General features: G+C 44.6%; 1 protein-coding gene across 1 annotated transcript; it reads right to left on the bottom strand.

Annotated features, from left to right (window-relative positions):
- Positions 1-1,110: 1,110 nt before the first annotated feature.
- LOC125526721 (cell number regulator 2-like) lies at positions 1,111-2,229 on the bottom strand. Its single transcript, XM_048691364.1, has 4 exons — positions 2,091-2,229; positions 1,930-2,001; positions 1,633-1,842; positions 1,111-1,475 (listed from the first exon to the last, which is right to left on the bottom strand). Exons 1-4 carry the CDS (start codon positions 2,143-2,145, stop codon positions 1,396-1,398), a joined length of 417 nt encoding a protein of 138 aa, XP_048547321.1. The 5' UTR covers positions 2,146-2,229; the 3' UTR covers positions 1,111-1,395.
- Positions 2,230-20,498: the final 18,269 nt, after the last annotated feature.

The raw sequence follows: 20,498 nt of genomic DNA, 5'->3' as shown, positions 1-20,498 counted from the left end.
TAGCTATAGATAGATAGATATAGATTTCTAGGGAATTTTTTAATCAACGTGGGAAATCTTAGGGAGTTTTCAAAAGATCTACACCGTAAAAAATCGGTCCCACTAAAATAAACGACAAATAATTTCCAATTAACGTGTGAATTTCTAAAGAGTCCATACTTACTATAACTATAGAAGTATAGAATAGATATAGATAGATAGATAGATAGATAGATAGATAGATATAGATTTCTATGTAATTTTTTTATCAACGTTGGAATTCTTAGGGGGTTATCGAAAGATCTACAACGTAATAATTCAATCACACTAAAATAAAAGAGTGAAGTGCACCCTAAGTCCTCGAACTATTTTAAAGGTGTCACATAAGTCCTTAAACTATGAAAAGTGTCATCCAGGTCCTAAAAATCCTTGAAGTGCAATATGTGTGTACGTATGTGACACATTTGAAATAGTTCAAGGACCTACATGACACCTCTAAAATAGTTCGAGGACTTGGATGACACGCATATTGCACTTTGAGGACTTGAATGACCATTTTCATAGTTCGAGGACCTACGTAACACCTTTGAAATAGTTTGAGGACCTTTGATGCACTTCACTCAAAATAAAATGGCTAATATTTTCTAATTAATGTGTGAATTTCTAAGGAGTCCATAATTAGTATTAGTATAGATAGATATATAGCTATAGATATAGATAGATATAAATATAGATATAGATAGATAGATATAGATATAGATATAGATAGATATGGATTTCTAGGGATTTTTTTATCAACATGGGAATTCTTAGGGAGTTATCGAAAGATATACACTGTAATAATTCAGTCCGACTAAACTAAACGGCTAACAATTTCTAATTAACTTGTAAATTTCTAAGGAGTCCATAATTAGTATAAGTACAGAAGTACATATAGATATAGATATAGATATAGTTTTTTTTGTTTTTTCTATCGGAAATTAGTGTCACACATGATAGGGCATATTATGTATCCAGATAGAGAACGATTGACCGACTAGAAATTTGGAAGGAGTCGACATTGCTCATATTTGACACTTGACACTTGACATGCTTAATAATAAGAGTAAATAAAAAGTTAAAGCATTATGCTACATAGACAAAGTGGACTGATCTATTTCCACACAAGGATTCAATAGATCTTATTGAAATGTGTAAACACCATCACAGATGGTGGGGATGGACGGATGGAAAACTACTTGCAACAACAGAAAAGCAAACACATGATGACAAATTCAATCAAATGAACTAACTCGCGACACTACAATACAATACAATACAATACAGAAGTAGAAGTTGGTAGACTGGTTGGCATCCTTTTTGTTGTGCTTGAAGCTGACATTATCCATGGATACATCGATGGGTAGTGGCGACACACTAGCGAGTCATCCCTGGGTAAGCCTGAGGCGCAGCAGTCGGAGCGCTCTTCCCCATCCTCTCAATGTTCGCGTGCCACCCTGCAGGAGCAGCCAAAAAATTAAAGCTGATGACCGCACAACCAGCTTCGAAAGTGTGCCACAAAATCGTCAATAAAACGCAAACGGCAATGGTGACCGGCACGGCAACGCAATGAGAGCAAGGCTGACAAAGGAAGCATTGTAGTGTAGTACATACCGAGGCTCATGTCGAATCCGTGGCTCTTGAGCTCGCGGTACTCCTGGCAGAGGGCACAGGGGTCGCAGAAGAAGTGGACGCAGCAGTCAGCGCAGGGCTTCTCCTTGAGCCCGTACTGCTCCCGCATCTTGGAGCGGTAGCAGCAGGAGCAGAGGCAGCCCAGCCCCACCCAGGCCAGCAGCATGTACGCCGTCCCGCGCACACAGCAAGCTGAGCTCGACGTTAATTTAGATCATCTGACCGTCGATGTTAATTTACACAAAATTTACCGCAAACAAAGAAGAAGAAGGAACTCACACGAGGTTCCCTTGTCGACGATGTGGGCGATCCGCCCGAAGGCGACGCACGGGCAGAAGCACGTCAGGCAGCCTGCAGCACACACGCACGCACTTATTAGTAACTAGGCCGGCGGCCGGCCGGTCATCACAAGTTCACAACGAGCTAGGGGGTTAGCTCACAGCCGCTGACATCGTCGCAGCAGCCGAAGATGCCGGTGGACCACGAGGAGGCCATGGCCGGCGCTGTGAGCCTTCTTGCGTTGCAGGGGACGACGGACTATTGCTTAGAAAGAAACTTGTGTGTGTGTGTGTGGTGTGCGTGAGCAGCCGTGTGTGCGCGCGTATTTATCGTCCACGGAGTGGGGCGCTCTCGGCCCGTTTTCCACGCGCCATTGGGGCCTTGCGACAATGGCAGTTGTCACCAGCGAAGCGCCACTGTCCTAGGTTGTGAGTAGTACGTACCGTGCCCTCGTGTCTACCTCATTGCATGCATGTTTGCATGTGACTTGGGACTTTACTAAACTGTAGTATATACTACGAAATCACACGCGTACAACTGTCTGTACGTGATGAGGCGAGGCAGGAGAGCCGACGGGCTGTGGGGAGCGAGCAGTGCAACCGGCTGATATCCAATGTTGACTCTGGCACATTTTATTTTGCTGATGAATCACTACGAGATCATGAGCGTACGTACATACAGTATTACTATCGTAGATCCAGCATGAGATCATGAGCGTACATACAGTACTATCATAGATCCAGCATGAGTGGTCCGAGGTACCAGGGTGGTGCAGTACGTGCGTACGACTGGTCGGTCATCAGCCGGTGCGCCGTGCCGGTGGCCCGTGCGTGGGTGCCGCGGCGGCTGGCCTGCCACAGCATGCCAAAATAGGAATGTGCGGTTCAAGGAGTAGTAGAGCAAAAATATCACAGCACACAGCTAATGCAACTAGAGGCGACAAAGGTGGCTAGGCTGGTTTCGTGACTCACCATCTACGATGCATGCATGCTACGGTGATGCTACAATGCACGAGATGTGAATATAAGAGCATCTGTTACGTATAGTACTGCTCGATGGGCCATATGCGAAAGATTCCCTTGGGCTGTGGCCCTCTCCTGTCACTGCACTCGGTGTTGTAAGGGCATCACTAACGCAGATCAACAAAACAGATCTCATCAAATGTCCGCGGGCGACGTACATGTAGACAGTGAAACGGTAGCCAACCATCCGATGATATTCACAAACTGTCCGCTCCTTCTTCAATGGAAAGACGAGAAAGACGGGAGGGAGAGCGAAAGATGGTTTGGGCAATAGGGAAAAAAATTGATGGTCGCGTTGGAGATGTCTTATGAGCATCTACAACTAGTCTGAGCAAATCTGCCCCTATACGTCCGCACAAAGCACCCAGATGCACCCATGGACAGAGCCGGTCCGGCCCTCAAATGACCCCTACCACAACCCTTAATTTAAACCTCAAATCCATGCAAACACATGCACGTTGATCATCACACACAAACAATGAGTACTGCAAAAAATACAAATTACTCATATATAAAAATAATAAACCAAACAGAGTCCAAACATAAAATTTGTTTATAGTGCATAACTGAAACATAAAAACATAGTTTAGTGATTTTCAGCGTGGATCCACGTATGCCAAAAAGATCATTGAGAAGTTGCATATGAGTCTATTGATCTCAAAGTTGTCGATGCATCTCATGAAAGTTTGCAATATGCTCCGCCTCTTGTTCCGGGAGGGGACCTGAACTCCGGGCTTCTCAAAATCGTACGTGTGGGCTGCCTCTTCACTCTCATCCTCGATGATCATCTCGTGCAAGATTACACAACATGCGATGAGCTGCCAAAGTGTCTCACCTTCCCACATCATTGCAAATCCATGAGCAATACACCAGAGCTTGGAGCACTTCGAATGCCCTCCACACATCCTTCCTAGCACCTTCTTGTGCTTGTGCTTGTGCGAGGAGACATTGTTTCCTACCATGAGGATCAGATATAGTCTTCACGAACGCCGCCCATTGAGGATAGATACCATCGGCAAGGCAGTACCTTATGTTGTAGTTGTGCCCGTTGATGGTGTAGTTGCACGACGGATCTTCCCCGTCACAAGGTCACTTGAACAAAGAAGATCACTGGAGCAGATATCATTGTTAGAATCTTCGAAGCCAAAAAAAAGCATGCCAAATCAACAAATCCTTCTATGCCACTGCTTCAAGTATGGTGGTGGCTTCTTTGGTGTGACCTTGTTATTGTCTATGCAGAACTTTGGGGCAGTTCTTCCATTACCATGGCGTGCAATCAACTGAACCTAGGATACCTGGGAATCCTCTGAATGCTCCAATTGCCAACAATTTTTATGTGTCCTCTAAAAATTGGTTCTCTCAGGTACTCTGGTCCAAAAACCTTCACCACAGTGTTAGAAGTATAATGTGTTTGAGTTAGAGATAGAATTAATAATGTCTTGTCTTGTACTCCTAGTCTCTACCCCACCATGTACTTTATATAATCCCTCACGATGGTCAGATCAATACAACACATAATTTTAGGGATTCATATTTTCGACATGGTATTAGAGCGGTTAGTCTCGCGGCGCCGATCCTAGGTTCCTTTACCACTTCTGCAGCACGCCGCCCCCGGGGAGATTAATCTCCTCTCCCGGGGGGCGCGACACCCGATCGATCAAAGATTAGATCGGTTCCATAGTTTAGATTAGATCAAAATTCATAGATTTCCAACTTTCGGAATTCCTTAGCCCATCCAATAGATCGATTCTTTTAGCCAGCAAATAAACCCAACTCAACCCTCAAATTACGGTGAATATCGGTGCAAGATTCATCCGACGCGTATTGCGGCGACAGCGCCACACTACTAGGAAAAGGCCTACTAGTGGCGCACCTGTTTTGCCTACTAATGGCGCACTACAGGTGCGCCACTAGCACCATGCCATTAGAATTTCTTACTAATGGCGCACTACTGGTGCGCCATTAGTATCTGGTATACTAATGGCGCACCACGCAGTGCACCATTAGTATAGCCCACGGTGCGCCATTAGTATGCCTCCCAGTGGGCCATATTTACCCATGTGCTTTGGCATACTAATGACGCACTAGTGGATGATGCGCCATTAGTGTGCTCTGGCTTACTAATGGCGCACTATGTGGTGGTGCGCCACTAGTATGAATATTAGGGATTTTTTTCTTTTCTGATATTTTTATAGGTTACAAAATATATTACTGGATAGAATATAGACAACACTACACAGCAACAGCAGATTCATCGAATACAATAGAAGATTAGTCTCCGAATACAATTCATCATATTAGTCTTCGAATTCAAAAGACCGAACAAAGATAGAGCATTACAAGTCTCGAGACCGCGAGTAGCGAGTTTGTCGAAACTAATACTAATCCTAACAAGTCCTACTAATCATCATCATACAACTTCTACTCGTTATTAATACTAATCCTAATACTAATACTAATACTAATCCTACTAATGCTAATCCTAACAAGTCCTACTAGTCATACGATCATCATCTTGATAGTCATCGAACCAACCCTACTTAATCCTAACAAGTCCTACTAATCAGCATCATACAACTTCTACTCGTTATTAATACTAATCCTAATACCAATACTAATACTAATACTAATACTAATCCTAACAAGTCCTACTAGTCATACGATCATCATCTTGATAGTCATCGAACCAACCCTACTTAATTGTTCTTAGCACATGATCATCAGTATTAGGCAGGACCTAAATACCCTATTTAAGGTAAAATAGCATAAAACAATATAGACCCTGACTCTCCATTATGAAGGATGGAGATCATCCTGTCTCCAATTCTTGCGCTTCGCTTCCTTTTGCTTCCAAGAACCTGCTTACGACTGTCCATACATTTTTTCCATTCTTTGATTTTCATGTCTCCAGTTCTTTTAGAAATCCGGTATAGACAGTTGAGATTCGTAGGATGACCTGGATATATGTTCAAAAAATGAAGGCTGCCATTCTGATACATCAAATGAGGCACACAATCCTCTGGGATTCTCTGTTGAAAAACATAGTAATAACTACATAGTTAGCAATGATGTACTAGTTTTAGAAGTATGCAAAAGATGCACGAATGTCGTAATAGTAGAAAATCTTACCAGGGTATCTCCATAGTAGTTACCGTAGTTCAACACGTGCACTAGTGGCACGTATTGACCATAATGTTGAGGAGTTTTACAATAGATATTGTAATTCTCAAGATCAGTACATCTGACCAGATGATTTTTCTCCTGATAAGTTAACTCAGAGCCATCGGTGTAGTGGGTTTTGTCTACCATGTTCCGCACATTGTTTGAATAATCAAAATAAGCTGTCAACTATTTTGAAATGAACAATATAAATTAGTTAATAATTAACTATGTTTGAGAAACTCACATAGCGGTAGAACTGGAGGCGTATCAACAAGGACCCAAATATCCATATTGTCTTGGTCGATGTCAGGATCACCAAGATCCATGGTGACAAGCATACCCTCATCAAAACCATACATCTTGCAAAATGCTTCCCAATTTTTGCAACCAAAATGGGTTACGCTCCCAGAATTATACATATTTACTTCAAAATCCACATCATGATGAGTTCTTAGGTGAATTTTCTTTGTTTCATAATTTTCATGGTCTTCAAAATCCATCCCCTCCAAGACATAGCGTCTTGCATGGCATGAGATAAGCTATACTCGAATTGTAAAAGATGAAAATTACACGTTGCAAAAGTTGAAGTCATGCTTAATTATGAAAAAAACAATTGTCATCGTTGCGTGCCGTTTCAACTTCGAAGGTCTCCTCGAGCTTAATGCTGAAGCGCCGATCATCGTCCAGGTGAGGCCTGTCGCACAGACCTCGATCGTCGTGGCATCAGCCGCACTCCCTTGGGAGACTTTCATCGTCCAATGATGACATTTCCTACGTTCATAATTCAAAACTACATCATCTCTGTTGGGTCCAATAAGATAATCCACAGTGTGGTGAAGTGAAGTGGTAATTTTGAGAGCAAATGGTTAGGATGAGTGGTTCCTCTTCCATATTAGGGTTTATCAATGATGAGCAACTGACATTAGTAATAACTATAAGTTGATATCGCACTTCTATATGTATAACACAAGAGGCAGTTGATCCTACTTAATTAAGTACTAAGATACCCCGGCCCATGCATTTGTCGCAAGTACCCCATATGTCCTATTTTTAGCAAAGTCATGCTAAAATTCATGAAAAATTTCAGCATGACCTTTGCTGAAAATAGGACATATGGAGTACTTGAATTTGCCGGAACGGAAGTTAATCGACATTCCGGGAAACTCGAGGGCCTCTCGGGGTACCTGCAAAATTATCACGACACCATGGTCAGAGACAAAACCCAGCAAACTCCTTCCCTTCACTCGGGGTATAGCAATATATCTTCTAGCCATGAAAAATAATACCAACTAGGATCGGTATGACCTTCATTTTTCATTTTCTGTATGATCAATTAAATCTTCTGCAAGCTTATATGAAAAGGTTCAGCAACTTGAAATGTAACTCTTGCTTGGTGTTCCAAATCATTTCATTTATATTTTAAATAACAGTAGGAATTATTTCATAATAGAATTTACCCCAAAAACAAATTCCTTTAATGCCATTTTCAAACTCTGAGTTGCCTTTGTTACACTAAAACTAATTCAAATAATTTTTATAGAATTGCCACAAAATTTTTGGGAGATCCTATAATTCCTATAAATCATTTTTGAACAAAGACCCATCCTACTCTTATGAAATTTTTGAGAGAAACACCCACTTTTCCATTCTGATCCATTTTCAGTTTACAACTACAACCCTATTTCCCCTAGCTCCTAAAAATCTACAAAATTATCCCAACACAAGAACAGTACCTACACTCCTTTTTCCCAAACATCTCCTGATCACAAGTTCTAAATTTTCAATAGGCCACATGGATTTGCTGAATCAGCATAAACCTTTCAAGTACCAAAAATGCAGCATTTTCTTGGCACGACCAAGCTACTTCACGGTAATTCATATTTTAAGAATTCTCACATTTCATATATTGTCTTTTTCAAAACAAAAAAAAGTATCTATGGGGGCTGCAGCTGCATGTTGTGTATCAATGTACCTTATATAGATCACGAATCTAAACTAGACAAACACGAATCTAAACTGAACAATTGATAGGTTGCAAGAATATATAAAGCACATTACACAATTCTGAACAGTACACTTCTCAAATTCATAGAAATTTGACAGAGAGAGAGGGAGACAGCAAGGATTCAGATTCAGATAAGTGCAGCAGGAGGAAAGTGGAGAGGAGGAGCAGCAACAGTTTTGAGGTTTTAGAGAAGAGCAGCGGCAAGACGTTGAGAGGAGGAACAGCAGGAGTAAACCAAGAGGGAGGAGCAGCAACAAGGCGAGGGCGAGCGCGGCCGTGGGCGGCAACACGCAAGTGCGTGTGTGCGCGGGCGCGGCCGACTGCAGCGACAGCGCAGCAGCGAGGCAACGCAGGAGCTTGACAACGGCGGCTACGGCGACGAACCCGACGGGGGAAGGGGGAAATCGGTCAAGGGCCTCACCGAGGTGCTCGACGATGATCTCGGGAGGTCGGGGGTGGCCGGGGCGGAGCGATGTGATGAGGTGGACGAGGGAGGCCGAGGTTAGGGAAGACGACGATGGCGACGATACGGTGCAGCTCCGGTCGATTGAGAACCCGTAGATGAAGAAGCAGTCGACGACGGTCCTCCTGGACATCTCCGTGCGGCGCGGGGTGACTGGTGGCGGCGCAGTGGGTCGGGGCGGCGGCGGAGCAGCAGGTCGAGGGCTCGGGGGATGGGGGATTGGGCTCGGGGAGGAGGCGGCGCTCGGGGGAAAAGGGATAGAGGGGGGAAGGTTAGCAATGGCGCACCCCCGAGCGGTGCGCCATAAGTAACCTTTTTTTAGGTAGCAATGGCACACCACCCAGAGGTGCGCCATAAGTAACTTTTTTTGCATAGCAATGGCGCACCAGCCAGAGGTGCGCCATAAGTAACTTATTATTATTATTTTTTGTTGCATCTAATAATTTTTTAGAAAATGCATATGAATATGAAACAGTAATAATTTTTTATAAAAACAGTAATAATTTTTTTAAAAATATCATCAAATTTGTTATTTGAAAATATCATCAAATTTGTTATTTGAAAATATCATCAAATTTGTTATTTGAAAATATCATCAAATTTGTTTTTTAGATTGTTAGCTGCATTCATTTGTGACGGTGGAGCGGGGGAGGGTGCGGTGGGTCGTCGGCGGCGGTGGAGCGGGGGAGGGTGCGGGGGGTCGGCGGGCGGTGGAGCGGGGGGAGGGTGCGGGGGTGTCGGCGGCGGTCGGTGCGGAGGGGGAGGGTGCGGGGGTCGGCCGGGGGGGAGCGGGAGGGTGCGGGTGGGGGTCGCGGCGGCGGTGGACGGGGGAGGGTGCGGTGGGGTCGCGGCGGGTGGAGCGGGGGAGGGTGCGGGGGGTCGGGGCGGCGGTGGAGCGGGGGAGGGTGCGGTGGGTCGTCGCGGCGGTGGAGCGGGGGAGGGTGCGGGCCGGGGGGTCGGCGGCGGCGATGGAGCGGGGGAGGGTATGGTGGGTCGTTGGCGGCGGTGGAGCGAGGGAGGGTGCGGGCCGGGGGGTCGTAGGCGGTGGTGGAGCGAGGGAGGGTGCAGGGGGTGCTCGGCGGCGAGGGGGGTCTGGCAAGAGGGGATAGCGATTGAGATGGAGGGGAATATTCATGAATTCAAAAAGTGTCCATGAATTAAATTTAAAAATATTCATGAATCCGAAAAATAAAAATGATAGTAGTTTTGCAAAAAGAAACATGATAGTAGTGGCACACAAGGCGAGTAGTGCGCCATTACTAGTTAAAACTAGTAATGGCGCATTGTGCCCTGGTGCGTCATTAGTATTTTTAGAAAAATTAAAAAAAATGTTAGTGATGGCGCACCATGACTAATGACCACCAACACATGATGCGCCACTGCTATATAGTAATGTGATGCGCCATTAATGATCATACTCTCTCCAGTCCCTTTTACTCTGCATATTAGAATTCTCTGAAGTCAAACTTCATAAAGTTTGACCGTATTTATATGAGAAAATATTAACATCTGCCATGTTAAAGTTATATAATATGAAACTTTAAGTCATGACACATCTATTGATATTGATTTCAGATTGTGAATGTTGATATTTTTTTCTATAAAGTTAGTTAAACTTTACAATTTTTGACTTCAGTCAAATCTTATTTGCGAATTAAAAAAGACCGGAGGGAGTATCATTTATAGCATTTTTTCTAGTAGTGCCACCGCGAGGTCAACCATGCAGCTGATTCGAGTCATGAGCTCGAGGCAGTGCACACCTTGCACGCGCAGCTCCCAGCGAGCCGATCTATGCCAATAGCAAGCGCCGGACCGCACGGCACGCTTAGGAGCAGCCCCCGTCGGATCCAATCGGAACTCTTCCCGGTGCAGTATGCATCTAGGCCGGCCTCTTGCGCATCTACTCAAAGCAGTACAGCGCACCATCTACATCGACATGCAGGTATCTTATAATATACTAAACCTAGCTAGGTTTGATTTACCCTGCTTTTTTTGACTTTTTCCTATCAGTGAAAATCTGACCAACCGGAACATGCCACGTGCTTTCTTAGGGGACCTGGTAGGGTGCGTTTTCATGTGCATCTAGCAGGTTTTCGTACGATACGTACCAGATTTTTCTATGAGAGAATTCTTTATTTGGCCCTTTCTTAAAGTTTGGTTTTTTATTTGACCTAAATAAAATTTTCTTCCTTATTTGACAGCAAAAGTAATTTTTGTTCTTAAATGACATTTTCGTGCATTTTAGACACTAGCAGTGTTAAGTGTGAAGTAAAAAGACCATATTGCCCCTGTAATATTTTTGTACCCTCATCATCATCAATACAAAAGAAAGAAACAACAAGCATGTGGCTGTGGCCACTAAAATGTGATTTTTTTTCAAAACTATGATATATTTTATAGCATTTTCGGAAACTATACCATGATTTGCTTAAAAATCAAAAGTAGTAGCCCGTCGGCCATCTGTGGGCCGAAGTAGGACTTTTCGGCCACAGCTAGGCCGAAGTAGGGTTTTCGGCCATCTCCTGGTCGAAGTAGGACTTTTTGGTCAAGTCTTGGCCGAAATAGACTTTTTGGTCAAGTCTAGGCTGAAAAGTACTTTTTTGTCTCATGTAGGCCGAAGTTGCATGGCTCATACAATCCACTAAAATGTATTTTCTCGCCACCCGTTTCCTGCCACCCCCTTCCCGCCATATGTTCCCGCCACCCGTTTCCCGCCAATCCCTTCCCGCCTTATTTTCCCGCCAATCCCTTCCCGCCTTATTTTCCCGCCATACCGCAGTTATTCTTTCCCTCCATTTTCTCCTCTGTATCTATAAAACCCCCTTCAGGCGGAGGTGGATAAGCATTCCGGTGTAGTGTAGTCGAGATGTCCCATTATCCATTCGATCGTAGTTTTCACCCTGAGATGAGCAGCACTCTGTTGAGTCTAGCTACCGATTTCAGGATGAACAATAGGATAGTTCCATGGGACGAACTCACCGGTAGTGACACCATAATGAATGAGTTGGCTCACGAATTACGTAGGTCTGGGTGGCCTCAAAGGACCTATGAGGAGGTACGTAATGAACTTCTTAGGTTGCATGAAAGGTGGAAGAAGGTGGTGGAGCCGAAGAGTGAAACTTTCAGAAGGACTGCAGAAAAGCATCCATTTTATGGACTGAGGAGAGCGAGGACGACGATGATATCTTCATGCCGCCGCTTCCGGGTTCTACATCGTCGAAGGGCAAGAGTTCTGCATCGTCCAAAGGCAAGAGTTCTGCATCCTCGAAGGGAAAGAGTTCTGCATCGACAAAGGGCAAGAGGAGCGTATCGTCAAAGGGCAAGAGGGTTGCATCAACGGAGGATGACGATGATGACTTCATGTAGTATGTAAGATGTATTCCAGTTGTACCGTTTCATTCAGATGTATTTGCATTATTAGTTTGTATTGTATTATTGTAGGACATTATGTTCTATCTGAATTTCATTTTGTAGTATGTAAGATGTATTGCACAAGTTCAGCCGCACCGTTTAATTCAGATGTACTCGTATCTTAATTATCGGTTGTAGTCTATTTGGAAATGTAACTGGAATAAGAATGCGAATTAATAGTAATATGTCTCTCGCATACATAAAACAATATATGTCTCCTGATCACATAGAAGCAAGTGCGATAGTAACACATACATGAAGCATGTCTCATACATAAATACTGACACACAGCTGCGAATAGTCTGAAACTAACATAGATAATGAGTCATACATAGATAGATAAGCATATCACTGCGGGGGACGACGACGAGTCTGGGTCTTCCTCGGGCGAGGACCGGAAGGCGATAAGCGCTGAGGCGGTGGACGAGGCTCGCGATAACCACGACCATAGTTAATCTCGTCTGTCACGGTCTGTGTCTCCTGCGTCGGTGGTGGTGGTGGAGTGTGAAACACTGTCTGCGAGAAGCCATAAATGTTTGTAGCTTGGTCATCATCCTCGCGGTCGCCCTCAAAGTACGAAGCACCACCACTAAGGATCGGTGACTGCTCTGAATGCATGAACGGTTGCGACTGGTTGCCGCCTGCGGTATAGTAAAATTGATACAAATGCATGAACGAAGCACCACTAGTAAGCATCAGTGACTGCTGAGAATGCAAGAACGATTACTACACTGTTCAAAAGAATGTAGTGAGTAGTGTTACCTAGATTCATCTGCTGATGCCAGTAAACGCTCCCTAGCTGTGAAGGAGGTGGCTCATGCCAGGAAGAGCTCCCTGGCTGTGAAGGAGGTGGCTTATGCCAGGAAGATCTCTCTGGCTGTGAAGGAGGTGGCTCATGCCAGGAAGAGCTCCCAGCTGTGAAGGAGATGGCTCATGCCAGGAAGATCTCCCTGGCTGTGAAGGATGAGGTTCTGCACGGTGCACAGAGGGTCGTGGTTCTGAACGGTGCATAGAGGGTCATGGTTCTGAATGCTGTACAGAGGGACGTGGCGGACGATGTACTGGAGGAGGAAGTGCAACATCCGAAGTCCGTCTACACGTAACAGCTGCGTAAATCCCGCGTAGCTTGTCATCAAGACGCCTCAACCATGAGACGCCCTCTCGCGGTGGGATAGTTTCTCCCCTCTGAAAGCACCGCATTAAAGCGGAAACCTCCTCTCGCGCCTGTAGTGTCAAGTCACTCTGTACACAAAGAGTTAACCAATTATATCCTCGTTGTATGATAGACACCACGAATAGACAACCAAGCGAATATGTCCAGATTAACAAAAGACTTAACATATGAGAACCAAGGCATTTATCGTGTGGTGTCTGGTTCCCACAACAGAGGCAGTTGGGTACATATCGCTGGTGAGAGGGGCTTCGATCTGATCAGGAGCAGCTGATGGAACCAAGTAGATCCTCGTTGTATGCCGGTAACGCTGCAGATACAACCCGAACATTTCCCAGTTAAAGGGCCGAACCTCACCCCAAATATTTGTCGCAGCGGTAGTCCATTCGTCAACGTAAGGGGTAATGGTCTGAAGCCAATAAGGCATGGACTTGTTTCCTCCTAGGCGACTGTCCCTGAGATTGACATGCGCGATACATGATTAGGTATATTATGAATGCAGAGCTGACAACTAAAATAGTATTAGTACTTACTTGTGCACGTGGTCTGGCAAGTGTGGAATATTTAGAATCTCAGGCTGTTGATATAGACCGAACTATCTCATCACCCTATGAAGAGACATCTCCTCAACCGTCACGTCGAACACCAACTTGGCCTTGGTCATCCAAAAGTGCCGATCTCTAGTGCACAATCCAGAAATCCCAACTGGGTACCTCGTTGATATAGCCTGAGGCGAGTATGGCTCCCAAATAACTTGATCCTCGTGCAAACTATCAAACTGCGCCATGAAGGACGGGTAGCATCCCCTAACCTGAGTATGCGCAAACTGTCTCTGTGCATGACAACAAATAAGCATTAGTAATACTATTGAATGGCAAGAAATAATTGAATTAATTGTTACTTAATATAAAAGTACCTCTCGCCGTGTCCAAACAGATCCCATAGTAGGTAAGTCGCCGATAGCAGGCACATAAGTCCCAGCTAAGTCCTCCAAACCAAAAGGTTTATCAACATAGACATAGGGTCGTCCAATAGGGAATCTTTATTGCCCTTCCCTTCTTTCTCTTAGTATTAGGAGGGTCAATTGCTGGCAAGTCACAAAGACCTACTGGCTCCTCTAGCTCCGCGATGAGTGCTGCTAATTTAACCTGATCTTCTTCCATTTTCTTCCTCGCACGGACCTGCTTCCTAGTAAACTCATCTAGTTTTGACCAAATAAATTCGTATTTCCGCTGTTGGCTCTGCTTGCATAATTTTTTGAACAAGTTCATCAACCGCTTGTTCTTGAACTGTGAGAAAAAATTAGCCCCAATATGGCGCATGCACCACCAGCTCTGCAAGTCCCTCCAAGGTGTTGGTTCGTCATCTGCTGGATTACGAAGTGTCTTCACGGCCTTCAATATACTAGCATGTCTGTCATGAATGACACACACGTTTGGTCGGTCCTTCACGATGGCAATTTTCACTTGGCGGAAGAACCATACCCAACTGAGAAAGTTCTCACCCTCCACAAATGCCATGGCAAGTGGGATGATTTGATTGTTCCCGTCCACACCAATAGCAGTCAGGATTTGCCCTCTATACTGACCGGTCAGGAATGTACCATCCACAAACATAACAGGAGGACAATGTCGGAAAGCTTCGATGCACATAGCAAAAGAGAAGAACACTCGTTTCAACACCTTGAAATCTGGTATACTCAGCAACCTCATGTGTTGTACGTTCACATAAGTGCCGGGATTCCTCTCCTTTAGTATGCCCAGGAGACGGACAACATTATCATATGAGTCGAAGAACGTCCCAAACCTTTCCTCCATAGCCTTCTGCTTAGCCCTCCAAGCCTTCCCATAAGGAATGACATAATTTCATCTGACCTTCACTGTTGTCTGGATGTGTTTTGCTTCCATATCTTTCTTCTCTACTATCTCAGTATACATGAGTTGCGCAATGAGACTTGAAGTCAGGTTCGGATGCTTGACCAGCAGGTTCGTCCTCACACAATTATGTGGGACGACAATGGTGACAACCCAGTGGATGTCATATTTCGGCACGTGCCCGTGCACCTTCCCAGGACAACCTGTTACAACACATTTCACAATATAGTTTGTTGGACTTGATATGTGTGTCCGGAAAACCCTCTGCGTAGACATAGCCCACTTTATCACCGCATACTTCAATTTTTTCTTTGTATCAAACATAGCACCTATCTGTACTTGGTTCAGATTATACTGCCATGAAGTCTCATGGCCATCGTTGACCGTAAGGCCGGTGGATATGTCCTGCTCCCATGCAGAAGGAATCGGTACCTCCACTTCATCCTCAGAATTTTCAGAATCCAGTTCCTCCACCAATCCATCCTCGTCCTCTTCCTCCATCACCCTCTGCATTTCATCCCCTTCCTCATCCCCATCAGCAATACCAGAACCAGCTAATATTATCGACTGGCTACTCTGCCCAGTATCAGGACCACAAACATTGTGTGGCACGTAGTCTGACTCTTTCTCGGGTTGGCTAGCATCCACATCGTGTGGCTGTGACCCGGATAAAACAATCTCGTTAGCCACTTCACTGCCTTGGCCGGGTTCATACCCCCTGTGGAGTTGTATGGTATTCTCCTCCTTCGGCACAGGTTGCACAAGTGCATATGGGTGGATTCTTCGGTCTTGGCACCGTCTTAACAAGGACAACCAATGCTGGCTCCTATCTACCGGCATCAGCTCCCACTTGACATTTTTACAAGATTTGGTCCACAATGCATGAATACTGACGGAACATACTTCAGGATCTAGCCCGAAACTAGTTGTCAACCAGTACTTCAATTGTCTAATGTCCAGTCTGTCCGGGTCTGCTAGTGTCATGACGCCATTTTTAAACTCGCTAAGATCAACTCCCAACTCATTATATCGAACATTACCAGCGCCGTAGTAAACATTCAGATTTACTGATTCGGACATTTTCACCTGTCAGACATTGCCATCTTCTCATTAATCACAACAAACACTAATATTATCCGCTGCACTAACTAAAATCCGCTAAAATGCCACCACATACAAATTAACACTAACACAATTTTTATTATCCGCTAAACTAACACAATCATTATTATTCTGCTACACTAACACAATTATTACTCCGCCACCACATACAAATTAACACTACAATTCGCAATATAATTTATCTACGCTAACTAAACTATGCAACTCAAAGAAAATTTGTCAGGATATGATTACACCTTAGCGGAGGTGCTTGCACCACCAAACAACGACGGCACCACCGCCGCCCCCTCGACGACCGGAGGTTCAACTCCAGTCACCCCCAAGCCGCACCTCCTCCTCCACAGCTACTGCTCCCCCACAACTCCTACTCCTCCTCATCAACACCTCCTGCCCAACCGCATCTCCTCCTCCCCACCATGGCTCCTCCTCCCCACCATGGCTACTCCTCCCCAAACGCACAGAAAACTATCCCATAGCAAAAAAAACACCATAGGCCGTTTGAGATTGCTACAATCTACCGATTCAGTGGCTTAGATGTGGAAATGGGTGGCAAACAGAGGAGATCAGCTAGGGGTGGTGAGGTACAGAGAAGAAACGAGAGAGAGAAAGAAGAAACAGAGGCACACAGGCGAGAGGAAGGAGACGCCGCGCGGTGCCTTATCCGGCACTTTTCGGCCGATGCGTGGCCGAAAAGTACTTCGGCCGTTGCCTGGCCGAAAAGGTCCACTTCGGTCGGCCCCTGGCCGAAGCTACTATTTTCGGCCATACGCGGCCCAGCTAGCGTGTCTTCGGTCAACCGCGGGCCGAAAAGCCCATTTCGGCCGAGCTGCAACCGAAAAGTGCTACTTCGGCCAACACCTGGCCGACGGGCTACTAGTTTTGGTTTTTTTTCATTACATGCTATAGTTCTCGAAAATGCTATATTATATATCATAGTTTTGAAAAAAGATCCTAAAATGTCGTGTGTTGTGTGCCTCGCGTGTGTGTTAGCCGGCGGCTTGTACGTAAATACATGTGTACTTGCAGATCATGTATACGTGCATGTACTAGGATCATACATTCTTCTAGAACTAGAATTCATGATTCTCCATGTCAAAAAAAAGAATTCATGATTGTTGTACATGCAGATCGTGTATACGTGCAGCGTTTGCCGTCGTGGTGGCGTCCGGCACCGCGTCTGGCTTTGCCTGGTTGGCTGCAGAAGCAATCGCCGCCGAGTCGCCGATTCAATCGAAGCCAAAAGATACGAATTAACTTAGGGATTAGGGAACGAAACGACGGAAGTCACGGAACGTACGTGCGTTGCGGCTAAAGTTTGGTCTATCGATCAGATGGATCCATGTGACAAGAGGCAGCATATGCGCATATGGATGATCTAACCAAATTATTAGAGCATACATCCCTAAAATATGGATGAACTGATTGTCTTTTTACTATATGTAGAATAGTTACACAATACATTAAGGACGCGACTAACCACCAGCCGACTGGTGTTTAGCGACAGATCCGCACGAGCGTACACCTGCGTCCCTTCCTGTGCGTGACCCAATTCGGCAGCTCCACCCACGACCCAGACTTCTCTCGCGAGGCCCACCTCCCCCCTCCTGCGTCCCTCCCCGCGCAACGCATCGAGGCCCAAAGACAAATTAACACAGCCCATTTGGCCCACCTCCCCCCTCCTGCACGTGACTTACCAACCCCAAACATAGTTTCTTACCTCCATCGCAAGAAACAGCCACCTGCCCCGATCAGTTCTCCCCTCTCTCCCCGACGCGCCTCCATCGCCGGCAACCTCGGCGCCAGATCTGATCCACCAAAAAAAAGGAAACCACGAAAAAACACCACCAAAATCACAAGGATTTGAGGGAGGGCCCCGGTTTACCACAAGAACATCACATGGGTTATCATCAATTCGTCCAAATTTCGTCATAATCAGGCAAAAAGAAAGGAGGTAAGTGATTCAACCTCTATACACATGCTGCATTTGCATCTCATACCAATAAAAATCAAAGGCAAACAGCATGGGGAAAAAACAACAAGAATATGTATGAATTTCATCTTTTTAAGCATGCAAAAAAGGTAGTACTTTTACTACATGTGTGTAATTCCTCTGTTGAAATTGAGTTACCACTCAAATTCGGACGGGTTACCAACAAAAAAATTGACTAAATTTCATCTTTTACAGGCAAGTTAGAAAATACATGTATGAATTTTCTCATTAAAACTGACATACCATCTCGATTGAAAATAGATTACCAGAGTGTGTGCATTGAGTAATCAGCATCCTGTAAGGCTTATTCAACATAAAAAAAGATCCTTTTCTTCCTTTATATATTGAACACACCCATGTCAGAACAAGTTATCATGCTAATTCATTACAAATTATCAGGAAAACCCAGAACCAAAGGTGCTAAAAACACTACAAAGATTTACATTGTTGCCACCATTCTTTTTTGATAAAAATGAAGTTCATGAAATGAGGTTGATAGAAACTGTCGCTGTCATACTCCCATATGCTGGTTACTGCCAAAACGATACCTGTTATAAAAAACAAGTAATCATTGCAGTAAAAGGAAAAAAATATAGTTGTTGTGAAAAAATAATCAAGATTGCTTGTAATTGTGGAAAATTAATGGGTGCAATCATATGTGCTAGCAGGTGCTGCAACACAAGAAAATGGCGCATGACAACGGGGGTAATGTGGATGTCACGATGAGTGGTGTGGGGACAAACCAACAGTGTGAATATGCACACACGGCAAGCTTTGGTTCTGCCAAAACAGATGAAGGTAAAACATTTACCATGCTACCACATTTTTGTACACAAACTTGTTACCATCGAACTTGAATTGCAACTACCACCCTAGGTTACCATGAATTTAGGTACAATTACCACACTTACTGCATACAAATTATCATGCAATCTGTATTGCAATTGGAATTACATGCTTTCACTGGTTATCATGAATTTAGGTACAGTTACCACACTTACTGCATACGAATTATCATGCAATCTGTATTGCAATTGGAAATACATGCTTTCACTTTACAGCTACAAAAAACATCTTAATGCATGCAAACTTTACCAAGCAACTGGAGTACAAGTTATCACTAGTATTGGCATGCAGAAAATATATCACAAAATAACAACTTTCAAAAACATTACAGGTGCTACTTCTAGAAGCAACCCGATGGTTCGAGAGACAAGCAAAGAACCGACTACTAGCAGCATAGGGGGGAGAGAAAGCTTCTTTGATCATTTAGTCAGCGAGCCAGCGAGTCCAGAAACAGGAGGAGAGAATGCTGAACAGGGAGACAAAAATACCGAGGCATACTCCACACCGAAACCTCCTAATGAAACGATGAAGTTTGATACTTTTGAGGAAGCTTGTGAACACTGCAGGCAATATGCACAGAGACATGGGTTTGGAATGAGACTGGAATACAGTCAAAGACAATACTGTAAGCAGAGTCCTCTTGGTTCGTGGGAAATACGGCAAGCCAAAAACAAACAAGGAAGAGACAGAGGATGTGTAGGACCCAAAAGGCATCGTGAAGAAGAGGAAAAGAGGGAAGGTTGTGAGGTCTGGATGTCCGGCCCACCTTTACATCACCCACACGGATGCGTGGTGGAGAGTCAAACGCTTCAACGACGACCACAACCACCCTCTAATAAGAAAGCCGTCCTTGACAAAGTTCCTATCATCACATAGGAACATTCCAAAAGATAAGCAGGACTTCTTAAAGATATTGCACGGATTCAACATAGAGACAGCAAGACAGATGCAACTAATGGAATGGTTCTACGGGAATCCTAAAGATGTACCATACACCACAAAGGACATCGCAAACCAGCGAGCTAAATTCCGGATGGAGTACCGCCATGCTGATGTGGCGAGCACAATCTCGTACTTCCAAGATATGAAGGCACAAGATCCAGATTTCTATTGGAGAATAAAGCTTGATGATGAGGACAGAGTGGAGAATTTATTCTGGATAGATGGTGCGTCGCGCAGGGCATATGCTAGATACAATGATGTCATCTCATTTGACACAACATACATGACAAACATGTACAAAATGCCCTGTGCACCCTTCATTGGCATTAATAACCATGGGCGGTCTATCCAATTTGGTTGTGGGTTTGTTCGAAACGAACTATCTGGTAACTTTGTGTGGCTGTTTAATGCATTCTTGCATGCAATGGGTGGAATTACGCCAAAGAACATAATAACAGATCAAGATTTTGCAATGAGGAGTGCTATTGATGAGGTGTTCATTGGGATAGTACACAGGAATTGCCGCTGGCATATAATGAAAAAAGCACAAGAGAAGCTTGG

This window comes from Triticum urartu, unplaced genomic scaffold (assembly GCF_003073215.2).
Source record: "Triticum urartu cultivar G1812 unplaced genomic scaffold, Tu2.1 TuUngrouped_contig_156, whole genome shotgun sequence".
NCBI classification, from domain to species: Eukaryota; Viridiplantae; Streptophyta; class Magnoliopsida; order Poales; family Poaceae; genus Triticum; species Triticum urartu.
This window is presented reverse-complemented; position numbering and strand designations above follow the sequence as displayed.

Coding starts and splice junctions, on each gene's coding strand:
- LOC125526721 (XM_048691364.1), bottom strand. CDS start 2,145: ATGGCCTCCTCGTGGTCCACCGGCATCTTCGGCTGCTGCGACGATGTC. Junction 2,002..2,090: donor CTGCGACGATGTCAGCGGCT/GTGAGCTAACCC, acceptor TGTGTGCTGCAG/GCTGCCTGACGTGCTTCTGC. Junction 1,843..1,929: donor CGTCGACAAGGGAACCTCGT/GTGAGTTCCTTC, acceptor CGTCGAGCTCAG/CTTGCTGTGTGCGCGGGACG.